Source organism: Prunus mume, linkage group LG2, assembly GCF_029339155.1.
Source record: "Prunus mume cultivar Tortuosa linkage group LG2, ASM2933915v1, whole genome shotgun sequence".
NCBI lineage: Eukaryota > Viridiplantae > Streptophyta > Magnoliopsida > Rosales > Rosaceae > Prunus > Prunus mume.
The window spans coordinates 4,991,275-5,004,592 of NC_142699.1; the positions used below are offsets into that span (position 1 = coordinate 4,991,275).

At 34.8% G+C, this 13,318-nt stretch overlaps 1 protein-coding gene and 1 long non-coding RNA gene across 3 annotated transcripts; one reads left to right on the plus strand and one right to left on the minus strand.

Moving 5' to 3' along the window:
- Positions 1-3,011: 3,011 nt before the first annotated feature.
- LOC103319608 (cyclin-D4-2-like) lies at positions 3,012-5,995 on the plus strand. The gene is made up of 6 exons (XM_008221165.3): positions 3,012-3,807; positions 4,284-4,370; positions 4,496-4,594; positions 4,715-4,916; positions 5,016-5,146; positions 5,325-5,995. The coding sequence occupies exons 1-6, from the start codon at positions 3,493-3,495 to the stop codon at positions 5,559-5,561; spliced, it is 1,071 nt and encodes a 356-aa protein (XP_008219387.2). The 5' UTR covers positions 3,012-3,492; the 3' UTR covers positions 5,562-5,995.
- A 912-nt stretch (positions 5,996-6,907) lies between these two features.
- On the minus strand, positions 6,908-9,085 carry LOC148919471 (uncharacterized). 2 transcript variants are annotated; one of them, XR_016124466.1, is made up of 4 exons: positions 8,908-9,085; positions 8,435-8,491; positions 7,745-7,820; positions 6,908-7,448 (listed from the first exon to the last, which is right to left on the minus strand). It is a non-coding gene; the product is annotated as an uncharacterized LOC148919471 (long non-coding RNA). The 2 variants fall into 2 exon arrangements; XR_016124465.1 differs by having other exon boundaries at positions 6,908-7,820; positions 8,908-9,084.
- Positions 9,086-13,318: the final 4,233 nt, after the last annotated feature.

The window sequence follows — 13,318 nt, forward strand, 5'->3', positions numbered from 1 at the left end:
TGCACGCGGTTAAAAAGGTAGTAGGAAATACATGGATGTTACTATTTGCACATTTTACGCTAATTTGTAAGTGTGAATATATATGTGATTTTCTTCCTTAATTAAGAGTTAAGCATCTCTAATTCTTTCTAGGCTTAATTAATATGATATATACAATGCTTCTTTGGCATTTTTAGAAAAAAGAATTGAATAATTAATTACAAATTTATAAATAAACTCAATCCTAGACATGTATTTATAAAAAAACCCAAGCACTATTTAAACATAGAAACACACCCAAAATCAACTCCAAAGTCAACTTTTTGGGTGTGTTTATAAATGGGTTTTGAGTGTGTGTAATGATGAGTTTTGAGTGTGTTTATAAAGTGTTTTGGGTGTTTGGTTTTTTTATAATTTCAACCTCCATTTTTGGTGTTTTAGTGAAACTCCCTTAATTAATTAGTTAAGTTTGTTTTGCAGAATTGCGTTTCGACCCAAAATTTGAAAAAAACAAAAAAAAAACAGGGTTTGACACTACATATTATATTTTGTGACGTGACATTCTATCTTATTCTAGTGCTAGCGCCAATGTTTATGTTAAACTTCGTACTTCATAATAAATGATAATTACATAAAATATTAAGCAACTTCGAGAGCGTCTAACTATTTTTTAAAGATAAAATACAGAGGAAATTTAAGAAAGTCTCGGGTTCGATTTGTAACCGTGCTCGTACTACTATGCATATGTACAATATATATTTCATGTAATGGATTTACGTCATCGATATATTGTCAATATGTTATTGATATTATTGATATTTCGATTTTATAATTTTCGATGTAGTTGATTGATGATATATTCTCAATAGTTAACCACATTAAAAAAGAACCATACACTTATCTTGGATGAAAAATTTAACATGTATGGCGGTTGAATTAAAGTGGAACACAAAAAGTAAATTTATAGGGCAAGTTGAGTAAAAATAACTTTCAGGAAGCAAAATGAAATTCATGACATCTTTAAAAGGACACTAGAGTAACTAAGCTGAAATATTATTCCAAAATGTTCTTATTCTCATTAACTTTCAAGCCTACATAGAAATATGTTAAATTCAACTTGCAATATCTAGTTACTTCTCAAATGCTAAAAATTATTCATTTAATTTCAATCTCCCTTTCATGTATCAAATACTTACGACAATTTATTACCTCTCACTAAACTACGTATCAGTCATTAGCTACTATTCTCATTGCAAATTTGGCTTAGCTTGTTGCCTTTCTGGTGCTAGAATGCGAGCCACCAAATAGGTAAGAGTAAGTTGGGTAGCACTGCTAAAAATCATGTATGAACTATAACACGACATGAACACGTATGAAGAATTAAGTGTTGGGGTCGAATCCCTAACAGTTTGACACAATAATGAACATTTCTTGATAAATCGAGTCAATGTTCATTCATTAAACACTATTGACATGAAGATGTGTGCATCTCTATTTATTCTTTATAGAGAACACATTTTTATGTTTGTATATTTAGACATGAAAAGATAAGATGTTACATTTCATGATAGAATAAATTCACATTACACGAATATAACATGACACAAACACACTAAAGCACCACGCATTATCAAGCTTATCATCACTTATAAATTTACGCGAAATCATGATTATCCTTTGAATGGTATTATATTGTCTCGTTAAGCTACAACTTACAACCTTATTCTTTGCATCTAGAGTATAACTTATATAAAAAATGAGTTGTTGTAGAATAAATAGAAAGTCTGATTTAAGTAAATTTAAACGTGTATCATGTATGATGCCTCTCATTACCGTAACTAACAATCCCTAACGACTTATAACGTTTTACAAGTAAACATCTACAAATGCTTTAAAATATGCAAAAGTAACTTGATTCAAAACGGTGTTGGCGGATGTGGTTTCTTCCCCCTTTAATTACACAAGTTTTAGAATTCAATATCGTCATAGCAAAGAGGTCTAAGATGTGGCAAAAATTTACAAGTAAAAAAAAAAGAAAAAAAGATGAAAGGTAAAAATAAACAGTTCAATTTCAGAAAACGTATGTAAAGGAAATACTTTCTTTTCATAAGAGCACGCATGACATGAGAAAGGCCAAAGACGATCCAATTTCAGAAGCGGATGCTTACGGTCATCGGCTGCTTGTACACGCGTCAGCATGGGAGCGAAAAGACAGCCTCCTACTCCAACGCTCCCTCTTCATTATTCACATTTACATTTTTACCCTCCTAGTTCGAACCATATTACTAGCCCGAAAATGTCCTTTTTTATTTGTGTCTTTTTGGGGAATTCAGCATTTCTTTTTTGGGATAGGAAATTTTATAATTAAAGAAAAGAGAGAACCAAACATATATGAATAACTAAACAGACATAATTATTCTCTTGTCATATAGCATAAAATGAATGTGTTGAATTTTGACTGTTAATTAGGATTCTCTTATATCATATTTAGTCTAAATTCACAATCTAGTAATACGAATATCTTATTATGCCACTCTGTCCAATAAAAGAACGTTACGTACCAAACAAGTATTACAAAACTAACACAATCAAAATAATTTTATAAATAAAAAAATATATAAAGGAAATTTAGAAAAGCTATATGTGGTTTAGATATGCTCAATATCACAAATCTAAATAACAAAAACAATATTTTGATGTAAATGGTCAAACTTTTGATTATGCAATTTGATTCTTCTATCACATGGTTTTGAGTCCTTTGTCACTACTTTTTCTTGGTCTTGGAATGGATATGATTGATTGATTTCATTTACATGAACCAACTGATTCACATTTAAAGAGAATAAAATTTGAATAATCTGATTTATTGTTTACACGGAAAATAACAAGGTGGGTAGCATTAGCATATGGTAGTTAAGCGAATTTATTAATCGATTTATTATTGTCATAGAAAATATCCAAAATTAAAATTCTAGTAAATCTTCTTGCCATGCACACCCTTATGACATTTCACTCCTAGACAGTCACATCTCTCTCTCTCTCTCTCTCACACACAAAATCTGGCAATTACCCTTCTGGTCTCCAGCTGTGTATATTTTCTCAATCTCCCTATTGGTGCTCTCTCTCTCTCTCTCTCTCTCACTTTACCCTAAAAAGAGCCATTCATTTCCTTCATAAGCCCCTCTCAAGCGGCAGTCTTTTCAGCAAACCTTGAGAGAGAGACAGAGAGGGAGTGAGAGGGTCTCAGCTTCACTTCAATACGCTATTCATTTTATTGGGTTTTATTTCCTTCCATCATATTTATTGTTCTTCTATTCTTTGATTGAAACTATCATCTTCTTCATCCCCATTATCTGAAAACATTCAACAAAAACACTGCATATATAAACAAAAACCAAAGTGTCTGTCTTTAATAACTTTTGTTTCATAGTTGATGAAATTTTGGTATCCAGAGAGAGAGAGAGAGAGAGAGTTTGTGTCCGTTTTGGAGAGATTATTGTTGTTGTTGTTGCAATGGCACCCAGTTTTGACTGTATGGTTTCAAGCCTGCTTTGCGCAGAAGACAACATTTTCGATGATAACGATTTTGGGTCTGTGAGATTGGAGGAGTTTGAGGAGGCTATGTGGCCTCTTAGAAATCATCGAAACTATGATCAAAATCGTGGCTTTGATGATGAGGGTGGACTGCCATTGCAGAGTGATGAGTATTTGGCTTCAATGGTAGAAAAGGAATGCCACCACTTGCCTGGTTCTGATTACTTGATGAAGTTGCAAAGTGGAGACTTGGACCTGGGTGCTAGAAAACAGGCTGTTGATTGGATTGGAAAGGTAGGTTCTTTGGTCTCAGTGTGTTCTTCTTTTTGTTTTTTTTTTTTTGGGTTCTTTTCATTTGATGGTAAGTTTTATGAGATGGGTATTATTCTCCAATCAGAAAGAGCTTTTCTTTTCAGTTGTTTTTTGGTTCAAAGAAATAAGGGTGCTGAATTTTTGCAAGTGAACCTTAAGTTTCATGTTTTTTTGGGGTAAATTTTTATGTTTGGGTTTTGGATGAACATGATTCTGGTTGTCTTTCATTTGGACATCTCATTGTACCCCAATAATTCTTAGTTTGGCTTGGTGGGGAATCTTTTTCTGTTTTGCTTTTGGGCCAAATCCAAAACAGAAATTGGAATTTTACCCTTTACCCTGTTCTTAGATGTACATGCCAAGGACCAAGCCAGAAAAAGAGGGGAAAAGTTTGATTATATTTTTGTTGGGTTGATTAAGTTAATGATTATTGCTAACATTGTTTTTGGTTTCAACAGGCAAATGCCCATTTCAGTTTTGGACCTCTCTGCCAATGTCTATCCATAAACTACTTGGATCGCTTCCTTTCTGCCTATGAATTACCTGTAAGTCTGAAGGAAAAAATAAAGCAGGACTTATAGTACCTACCTGTGCTTCTTACACATTGTCTCTTTTATTGCATCCAAGTCCATTGCTGATTGCATCTATTCTTTCTGCATTCTATGTGAAGAATGGCAAAGCTTGGACTATGCAATTGTTGGCTGTGGCTTGCTTGTCTCTTGCAGCCAAAATGGAGGAGATTGATGTTCCTCTCTCTCTAGATTTACAGGTCAGAGAAACTCATTTGCATCCTCTGTTGTCAAGTTTTCTTTGTTTGATCTTTCTTGATTTTTCTGTTTTAGATGATCTTAATTGTCCTAAATATTTGGGTTTTCATTCAATCAAACAGGTGGCAGAGTCAAAATTTGTATTTGAGGCAAGAACAATTCAAAGGATGGAGCTTCTGGTTTTGAGCACATTAAGATGGAGAATGCAAGCAGTTACCCCTTTCTCCTTCATAGATTCTTTCCTTCTCCAGATCAATGAGGATCAAATCCCTCTCAGAGCTTCAATCTTGAGATCATTCCAACTCATTTTGACCACTGCTAAAGGTACTGTATTTTCTGCTATATGTTATAATTTCTTTCTGCAATTGCACCAGTATTATGAGAGAGGGGCTGATGTTTGTGGTGGGTGGGAATTGAATGCAGGAATTGACTTCTTGGAATTCAGGCCATCAGAGGTTGCAGCAGCAGTAGCAATTTCTGTTGCAGGAGAAGCCAAAACATTAGACACTGAGAAAGCAATCTCTATGCTCGTTCAACATGTAGACTTAGTAAAGGTATATGGTTGGTGGTCCAAGTCCCAAAAGGGAGACATAAATGATGGTTTTTTTCAAAGCTTTTGCTCATATCATTTTGAGTTGATTACAATTACAAACAAATACAAATATACAAATATGATTGCCCTAAAAGACAAGCCATACTGAATTTTTTTTGTTTTTATTTTGGTTTTTGCAGGAGAGAGTGGTAAAGTGTGTAAATTTGATTCATGATATGTCTTTAATGAGTGGGGCCTTTAAGGATGCTAGTGGCTCTGCCCAGTCTGTGCCCCAGAGTCCAATTGGGGTCTTGGATGCTGCATGCTTCAGCTATAAAAGTGAAGAGAGCACAGTTGTGTCATGTGCAAATTCCTTCCACAATAGCTCTGATTCTAAAAGAAGGAAGCTAAACAGAGCCTGTGAGGTGGAGTTATAGAAGCTATAAATTATTTTGATTTTTGTTACATAAGTAGATTGGTGTGTTTGATGAAGTTGATCAAAGGAAAAAAAAAAAATTGAAAAAAAAAAAGGTTGGAAAAGTACAATGATGGGAGAGGAATGGAATAAGTTAGATCATGGATGGAGGATGGAGAAGGGAAACAATATGTGCCATGCTTTTGGCATGAAGAAGAAAACCTCTCCAGCTGTTAAATATTAGACTTCTTAGCAGCCAGAGACTGAGAGCAGAGAAAAGTGAGGGGAACAAAATGGAAAATGGAAATGGAAAAGCTAGTTCTGTTTGTGAGATACAGTTTGGTTTAGTTTTTGGAGTTTGTATTTTTTTTAATTGGTTACAAAAAGAAAAAAGAAAAAAGAAAAAATTGGAACAGATAAAAAGTAATATATGATTGCAGGAATTTTATATTTTTATTGTCAGTCTTACTTTATCTAGTGCTCTGTTTCTGTTTGACCGATTGTCCTTTTTGGACCGTGGGGGTGATGGGGTCTGCAGCTTTGATGAACATTGGGACTTTGGGAATGCAATAATGAATATCCTAATGTAAAATTAAGGTGATATCTTTGTCAGAGAACAGGGCACCTATGTTATCCACCTACAGCATTTTGTTTTGTCCATCTAGTTGCTGTCGCCAAGGTCCAAAAGCAACACTTAACGTTTATGACCTTTCAACCCATCCTTGGAATTTATTTCTAGGCCTAATAATTCGTAATTGGGCTCTCTTGGTTTTTTAGGTCAAATATTTGGCCTCTCTTAAGCTCTAGGTTAAAGTAAAGTGTCTTTCAAGCTTGTCCCAATGCTAGCGGAAAGAATTATGGTTCTCTTTAAAGAAACATGTGACATATGACTAAACATTATTCTTTCAAGTGACTAACATATAACCACATAGTGTGAGGGAAGATAACTTATCCCATCTTCAGAATCCTCCCTTCCTATTTCCCGATTTGTGTGCAAATCACTCAAGGAAAGATATTTGGGTTTAGGTTTTTTCTCATATTTTGTAGTTTAGGTTAAAGTCAGTGACAATCTACGCACATACATAATGCGGACCAGTAATTGGTGGTTGATGGTTGTCTGCGGGTGTGTGCTGATTATTCTTAAGCATTTCCCTAATTTAAATATGCAAATGATTCTTCCATATGAAAATGCAGGATAAGCCTGGCAACTTTTATGAATAATTCTATAACTGAAAAGCAAAGTATGGTTCGAAAAAAAGAATCAAAAGAACACCTAGAACACTGACCACAAGCATTTTATGTAATGTATGAAAGAAAAAAACCATCAACCTCTCAAAGGAATAGTTGATCACAACAACAACAATAGACTAATCGAACAACAAGTCACTGTAAGAATAATGTCATGTGCACATCGATTGTACAGAGTTAATTTTTACTGACAATCGTGAGAATCACACCAAATACTACTAGCCTAAGGAAATTGCCATTTGGGAAAAAACAAAATTATAAATCCATCAAAATGAGGCTAAGAAAATCAAGAGAAACAGTACAAGGGCTCTGATCAATAATGTGCCAACAGCAGACGTTTGTTTTCCACTAAGTAATGTCGTTTTTTCATTATTTTAAGAATTATCACAAATAGCAGAGAATCCTGAAAATACGTTGAGGGAAATAGATAAATATCTGAAGGAAGGACAGAAGTCTTGATACTGTAAAGCCACCGTCCTTCAAAAACAAAATTTCAGAACCTCAGTGTAAAAGAATAAGGTGAAACCAAAGCAAATCGAGCAGAATCAGCCGACGTGGTTGAGGATGTGCTGCAAAGCTGAACCTATTAGACAAAGTCCAAACTCTAAAAGCTACCTTCCTATGAGACTGACAAGCACCAATGCCAAATCATTTTCCTGATCTATGAAATGTCAAGAAAACAAACAAAAAAGTCCGAACAATTATTTAAGCAATCTTTGGAAATCTAAACGTCTCAGACAACCATTTAAGATGAAATGACAGTTCAATATGATAGAGGACAACAAAAATCTGAGGCCAGCTTGTGACAATTTAAAGGATGTAGATGAGGAATGGCTTAGTGTATGGGTGATGCTTATCCTAAGGATGTTAAAGAAAACTATCCTAAAGCATTAGCTATAAAATATATATATATATATATAGATAACTATTCACATTATTGCTTATCCTACCACCAACCTGGTGGCAAATGAGAAAGTTTATTCAAGGTCCAGTCCAAGTGAGAGTGAATTGTCATTTTCCCAGTATCATCAAGCTGCAACAGGCAGGTGAGAATCAATCATTTGTCAAGAAAATGAACATGCAGAGCAGCCTTTTTATTGAAGCATCCCTAAAGTTATTTACCTTCTGGAGTCCACTTTGCATTTGTACTTCAACAATTCAAAATTGCTCATTTTTATTCAAAGATAATCGTTGCAAGAAATAATATGACGATGATTGAGTGGTTAGTGGCTTCTGATTCAGGCGGTTTTTGTAGGGAAAAACTTTGACAGTCGGAACATTGAAATACAATGCCAAGTAAGCCATACAATAATATTCCTAAAATAAACTTATTTAAACTTTGACGGATTATTGAAATACAATACCAAGTAAACCATACAATAATGTCCCTAAAATGAACTTATTTTAAGATCCCTCAATCGAAGTTACCTACTATTGTGTATACATATGTTGATTAAATTAGAGAGGAGCAGGCTGAGAAGGGTGATGACTGATGAGGTTGGTAGTTGTGGGTCATAAGGTAATTCTCATCAAAGAACAGGTATAACTAAGACAGTACAAATCATAATGATTGAAAATTAAAAAAAAGTTGTATTTTCCTTATATCTCTAAAAACATTTACCAATCAGCCCGAGAGAGAAAACATACCACAGAGCAGCATGTGGACAATGCTCATTGAACACTTTCAAGTTGCTTGAATTGGGCCTGAAAATAACAAAAACTCAACCGTCTAAGAACATTGATCATACACAATGTGAGCATAAGATTCAAGCGTCGAATAGGTCATGAAATATCATCGATAAAAAAATTTAAAAAAAAAAGGAATGGCACAAAGAACGAATTCATGATAAGGTAACCGAAACAAATAATAATAATGATTATTTGTTAGATCTTATATTGAACATTGATTTTCCATGAATCACCAAAAAAACAAAACCTGCACACGACGGAAGCAGTTTTAATCAGGTGTAAAATCGTATGAATCTGAATATGCATATGAACCTTTCATCAAATTCTTTTCCTAATTTTATTTTTTTTTCAATTGAAAATTGATCGACGATATAATTCTAAGCAGTCTGATTCACCTAGAATATCAAATGAAGTTGAATATGCAAACTGACCTTCGTCGAAGAAGAAGCTCTCCAGGATCCAGGCCACAATCTCTCTTCCCTCCCTCTCTCTCCGGGGCGCAGAGCTGGATGTGAGCTGGAAATGGCGGAGGACCATAAATAGCGAAAGAAAAGGCGGGACTGGTTTAGTTTGATTTCAAGTGAATGGCGGTGAAGCTTCAATTACTATTATATCCCTCTTGTTGGGCCCTTTAAGAAAGGCTTTTAATCTCGTATTGGGTGTACCACCATATAAGGCCTAGCTTTGGTTGAATAGGCCCCAAACAGACCCAAACTATACAAATCATGGATTAGAAGTTCCAGCAGCCCTCCTGCGCTGTTGAGGACCACGACTGTGCATGAACCACACCCTCTCATTTTAGGGGAGAATGAAAGATGTTAAATTTTGATTTGATAACTTTTGTGGTAATTTAACACATTGTTTATTTTTTCCAACGATTAGTTTTTGTTGTCGAAGATGAAGCCACAATTTTGTTTTGTGTTACCTACCAGATCCATTTGCTTTGGCTGATGATTCCCTTATTATCGTCAGCTCCAAGCGTTTTCTCGCCTCTCCATCTCATCGACCGTGGTGCCTCCGAGCATGCGATTTTGAAATTTTGTTCTTTTTTAAAGTAGAGTTTGTTTTCAATGAGCTCAAGGAAACAAATGGATTGTAGCCCATATGACTAAGAGTATTTATCACTACACCTAAGGTCTTAGAGTAAGCCCAATGAGACCTCTAATTGGGGCTGAACCACCTTAGGGCTGCAAAGTATAGCAACCCACCTCAAAAACCCATTCCTAATGAAACATGATTGGCTCTAAAAGATCAAGCCCAACCGGAGCATTGCAACTAAGTCCAGAATAATCTTTCTCTTACACATTTGTATATCATTTATATGGCGGATGAAAGGTGGACAACACATCAATTAAAATTAATCTAAAGTTTTCTTAACTTTTATGATTTATTGACACTTTTTAATTGATGTGATTGTCACTTCATCTACATAAATATGTATAAATGTGAGATATAAATGGTAAGTGTAGCATTACTCTTTACAATAATGATATGTTTATTAATCAAGAATTGAATTCTACGTACAGAGGATTCCTGCATTTACTTCACATCAATGAATTGAAAAGTAGGTGGGGCCCACACAAACTTAGAAATTAAATCCTGATTTTAGAGGAATTCAATTCTTGGGTGAAATGTGGTATTCTAATTATGGGATAACTAACCAATTATAAATTCATCCTTTTTACCCATTATATCCTCACACAATTTTAAAATTTTCAAATTTATCATCTACTTTAACTTAACAATGAGGACATTTTAGTAATTAGTACCACTCCTACCCAAATTTCATATGATTTAGTAAACAACTTAAATAGGAATTCATAATTTAACTCCCTTCAACCCATATGATTTAGTAAACAATTTCAATATGAATCCGGAATTTAATTCTTCTCAATCCAACTCATCCTCAATTTAATTATTTCTAATCCAATTACAGATTAGTGAACATCGTATAAATGGGCTCCATACATTCATTTTGTATTTAGAGCTCAAACCGTTGGGAGTACGATTTTAGATTTAATTGCCCTTTATGGAGCCTAGCAATTGGACTTGCTCTTATATTTGATTTTGAGATATATTGAGTAATATACCCATTTTTAGCACTAATGATAGATAAACCATGCACCATTTAATTTCTATAAACAAACTCATTCAGTGTTTTGAGGCTTTTTATGAGGTCTTAGGGTTTGGCTTGTTTTAAGAAATCGATGACAGTTTTGTCATTTATAAGAAGTTAAAAGCATATTTGTTATATTGTAAATGAGCTTTGGATGTGTTTCTAAAATTCATTTAATATATGATTTTTTTATAATTTGAGCTTCTATATTATGTATAATAGTACATATCCCTTTAATTTTCACCTCCTTTAATATTGCTTATATTTTATCAGCCAGTTAAGAATGATCCAATTCAAATGTCATGTTCTGTCAAATTTCACTGATGACAGAGGTCGTGTGTTGTGTCATGCATTAAGAGATTGTCATTGCAATTAAGCCAAACTTTGGAGCCTAGCTGGAATCGACCCTAAAAAGTAACAATTGGTTAAGCTATTAGGTAGGATCATGAGTCATATACTTACCTCATAGGGCAAACTTTATTTGACTCGTTAATCACTTAGAGAATAGTTGCAAGATCAGCCTTGGACCGACCCACCATAATTTCACAATGGCCAATCGAACAAGATAACGCCACAATCATACAACACCAATGGACTGGACCACAAAACCATAATTTTCAGTCCATTGGCCGCCTCAGCCTCTTTCTCAAAATCCAAATATTCCATTATGCAGTAGAGCGACGTGTCGTTACAAAAAAGTAAACCCTAATTTGCCTTTTAGACTTAGCCTTCATATACCAGGTTGACGACGATCCAGTGGGAATCTAATGCATCACGGCTAAAGGACCTCATCGCTGTCACCTACTTTGGAGCTACTTCTGAATTGGATGGGTTGACCCCACGCGTGATTTACCTTTATTTATTTATTTATTTACTCATACCCTTTTACTTTGCTTTTTTTTTTTTGGTTGTTGATGAATTGCTATTATTCTTTTTAACCCCCTCTATTTACTTGTATTTCTGCTCTATTCACTTGCATATCCCCAGATGAATATTATAGAATTGCAATTTCATTTTCAATGTTGATTTCATGTTATAATTAGGGCTAGATTATGTGCCTAACAATCATCAAGTTTGGGGGCAGCATAAAAAAAAAAGTGAAGATGATTCAACAAAGATTGTGAATAGAGTTGGTTTTGGTTATATGAGATTCATTTATTGATACATGTGTGCCTAATATTTACACGTGACCTAAAGAATGTGAACATAGGGAGTGTTAAAGCCTATGGGTCATTCAAATTGTTAATGGTTGGAACTTTTGACCTTAAAGTGCTTTGGTAAGTTTAGGGTTTCGATGAAGATAAATCACTTAGGTGAAATGCAATAGGAGTTTAGTCAATATGAAGTGTTTTTTAATCTCATACTGTTATGATGTTGATATAAACGAATGAAAAATATCTAGGTGTTAATTTGAATACATGTGGTTTATTTCAATTGAAGATTGAATAACATAATATATAAAATAATATAGTTAGAAATATTTTGTTATGAGTAAAGTTCTCACAACTCATTATCATGTAAATATAAATTACGTATATGTGCAATCACCTACAAACCATACGTATTAAATAAACTTAAATGACTGCATTCATAAAGGTTTAAACATCAAATTTTGAATGTCATGAATTGACAATTTATCTTGTTTGCATCTATATCATAGAATCAGCCATTTAGTTTGGTAGAAAACCATTCATTTGGATTTGGTTGGACATTGTTCAAGTGAAAAGGGGCAAAATCTAGGAGGCATGGTAGACATGGGCGAAATCAAGAAATCCCCGAAACTAGAGGAAGGGGTCAAAACGCATAAAAAATCACCGCAAAACATGACAAAGCGTAGAAAAACTTCCTGTCAAAAAAAGCGTAAAAACACGCCAGAAGAAAGCACGCTTAACTGGCGGCTACGCGTTCGCAATAATTCCGCTGATGCGGTGGGCCCTACACCCGAGGGTTCCAATCTTCCAGTCCACGTGTCGCCCATCCGCCCAACTTCCCCCGTACGGCCCCTGCTGCAGCCTCGAGTGCATGGGCTGAAAGGCCCATTTAACTACGGTTTGACCAAAACTCCTCTTCTTCTGGAACCGCGAGCCCAGAGCATGCGGCCATGCGCCTCCTGCCACTAGATCCCAACGCCGATACGGTGCGTATCACACAGCAGATCGCCCTGCTTTTCACGCTCATCATTTCCTCTTTCTGTCTTTTGCCTTATCGTCACCCGCCTGTGATGACTTTTATAGGGCGTGAACTCTCAGATTCTGCCACGTGGACAGTTGAGCTGGAAACTGGCAGTAGTGGCAGCAATGAGCAATTCTGGTGGGGGATGATAAGACGGCCTTGTTAATTAAAGTTTGCGGGTCGCGTGACCAACTTTTTCTCCCTAAAGTCTGCTGTTGCTTACTGTACCCGGAGATTTGGTGGTCTGGAATTCATAGATTTTCTTCCCTTTTTTTATTAATCTTATTTTAATCTCCTCAAAACCTTCAATTTTTCTTAGTGTTTTGGCTTACAAGGTCAGTGATTAATTTAATTACCTGGCTAAGTACCAAACCAAAGTACAGTTTAGCCATCCATTTTTATCAATAGTAAATGTATTGGTTGATAGTTCTCTTTTATTTTAAGTTCAAAGGATCCTTTTTTAATTGATGGAATATCAAAATTTACTCTTATTCCAACCGACTAGATATTTGTCTAGTAATAGTTCTCGTTTCAATATTGAAAAACGTTTTTAA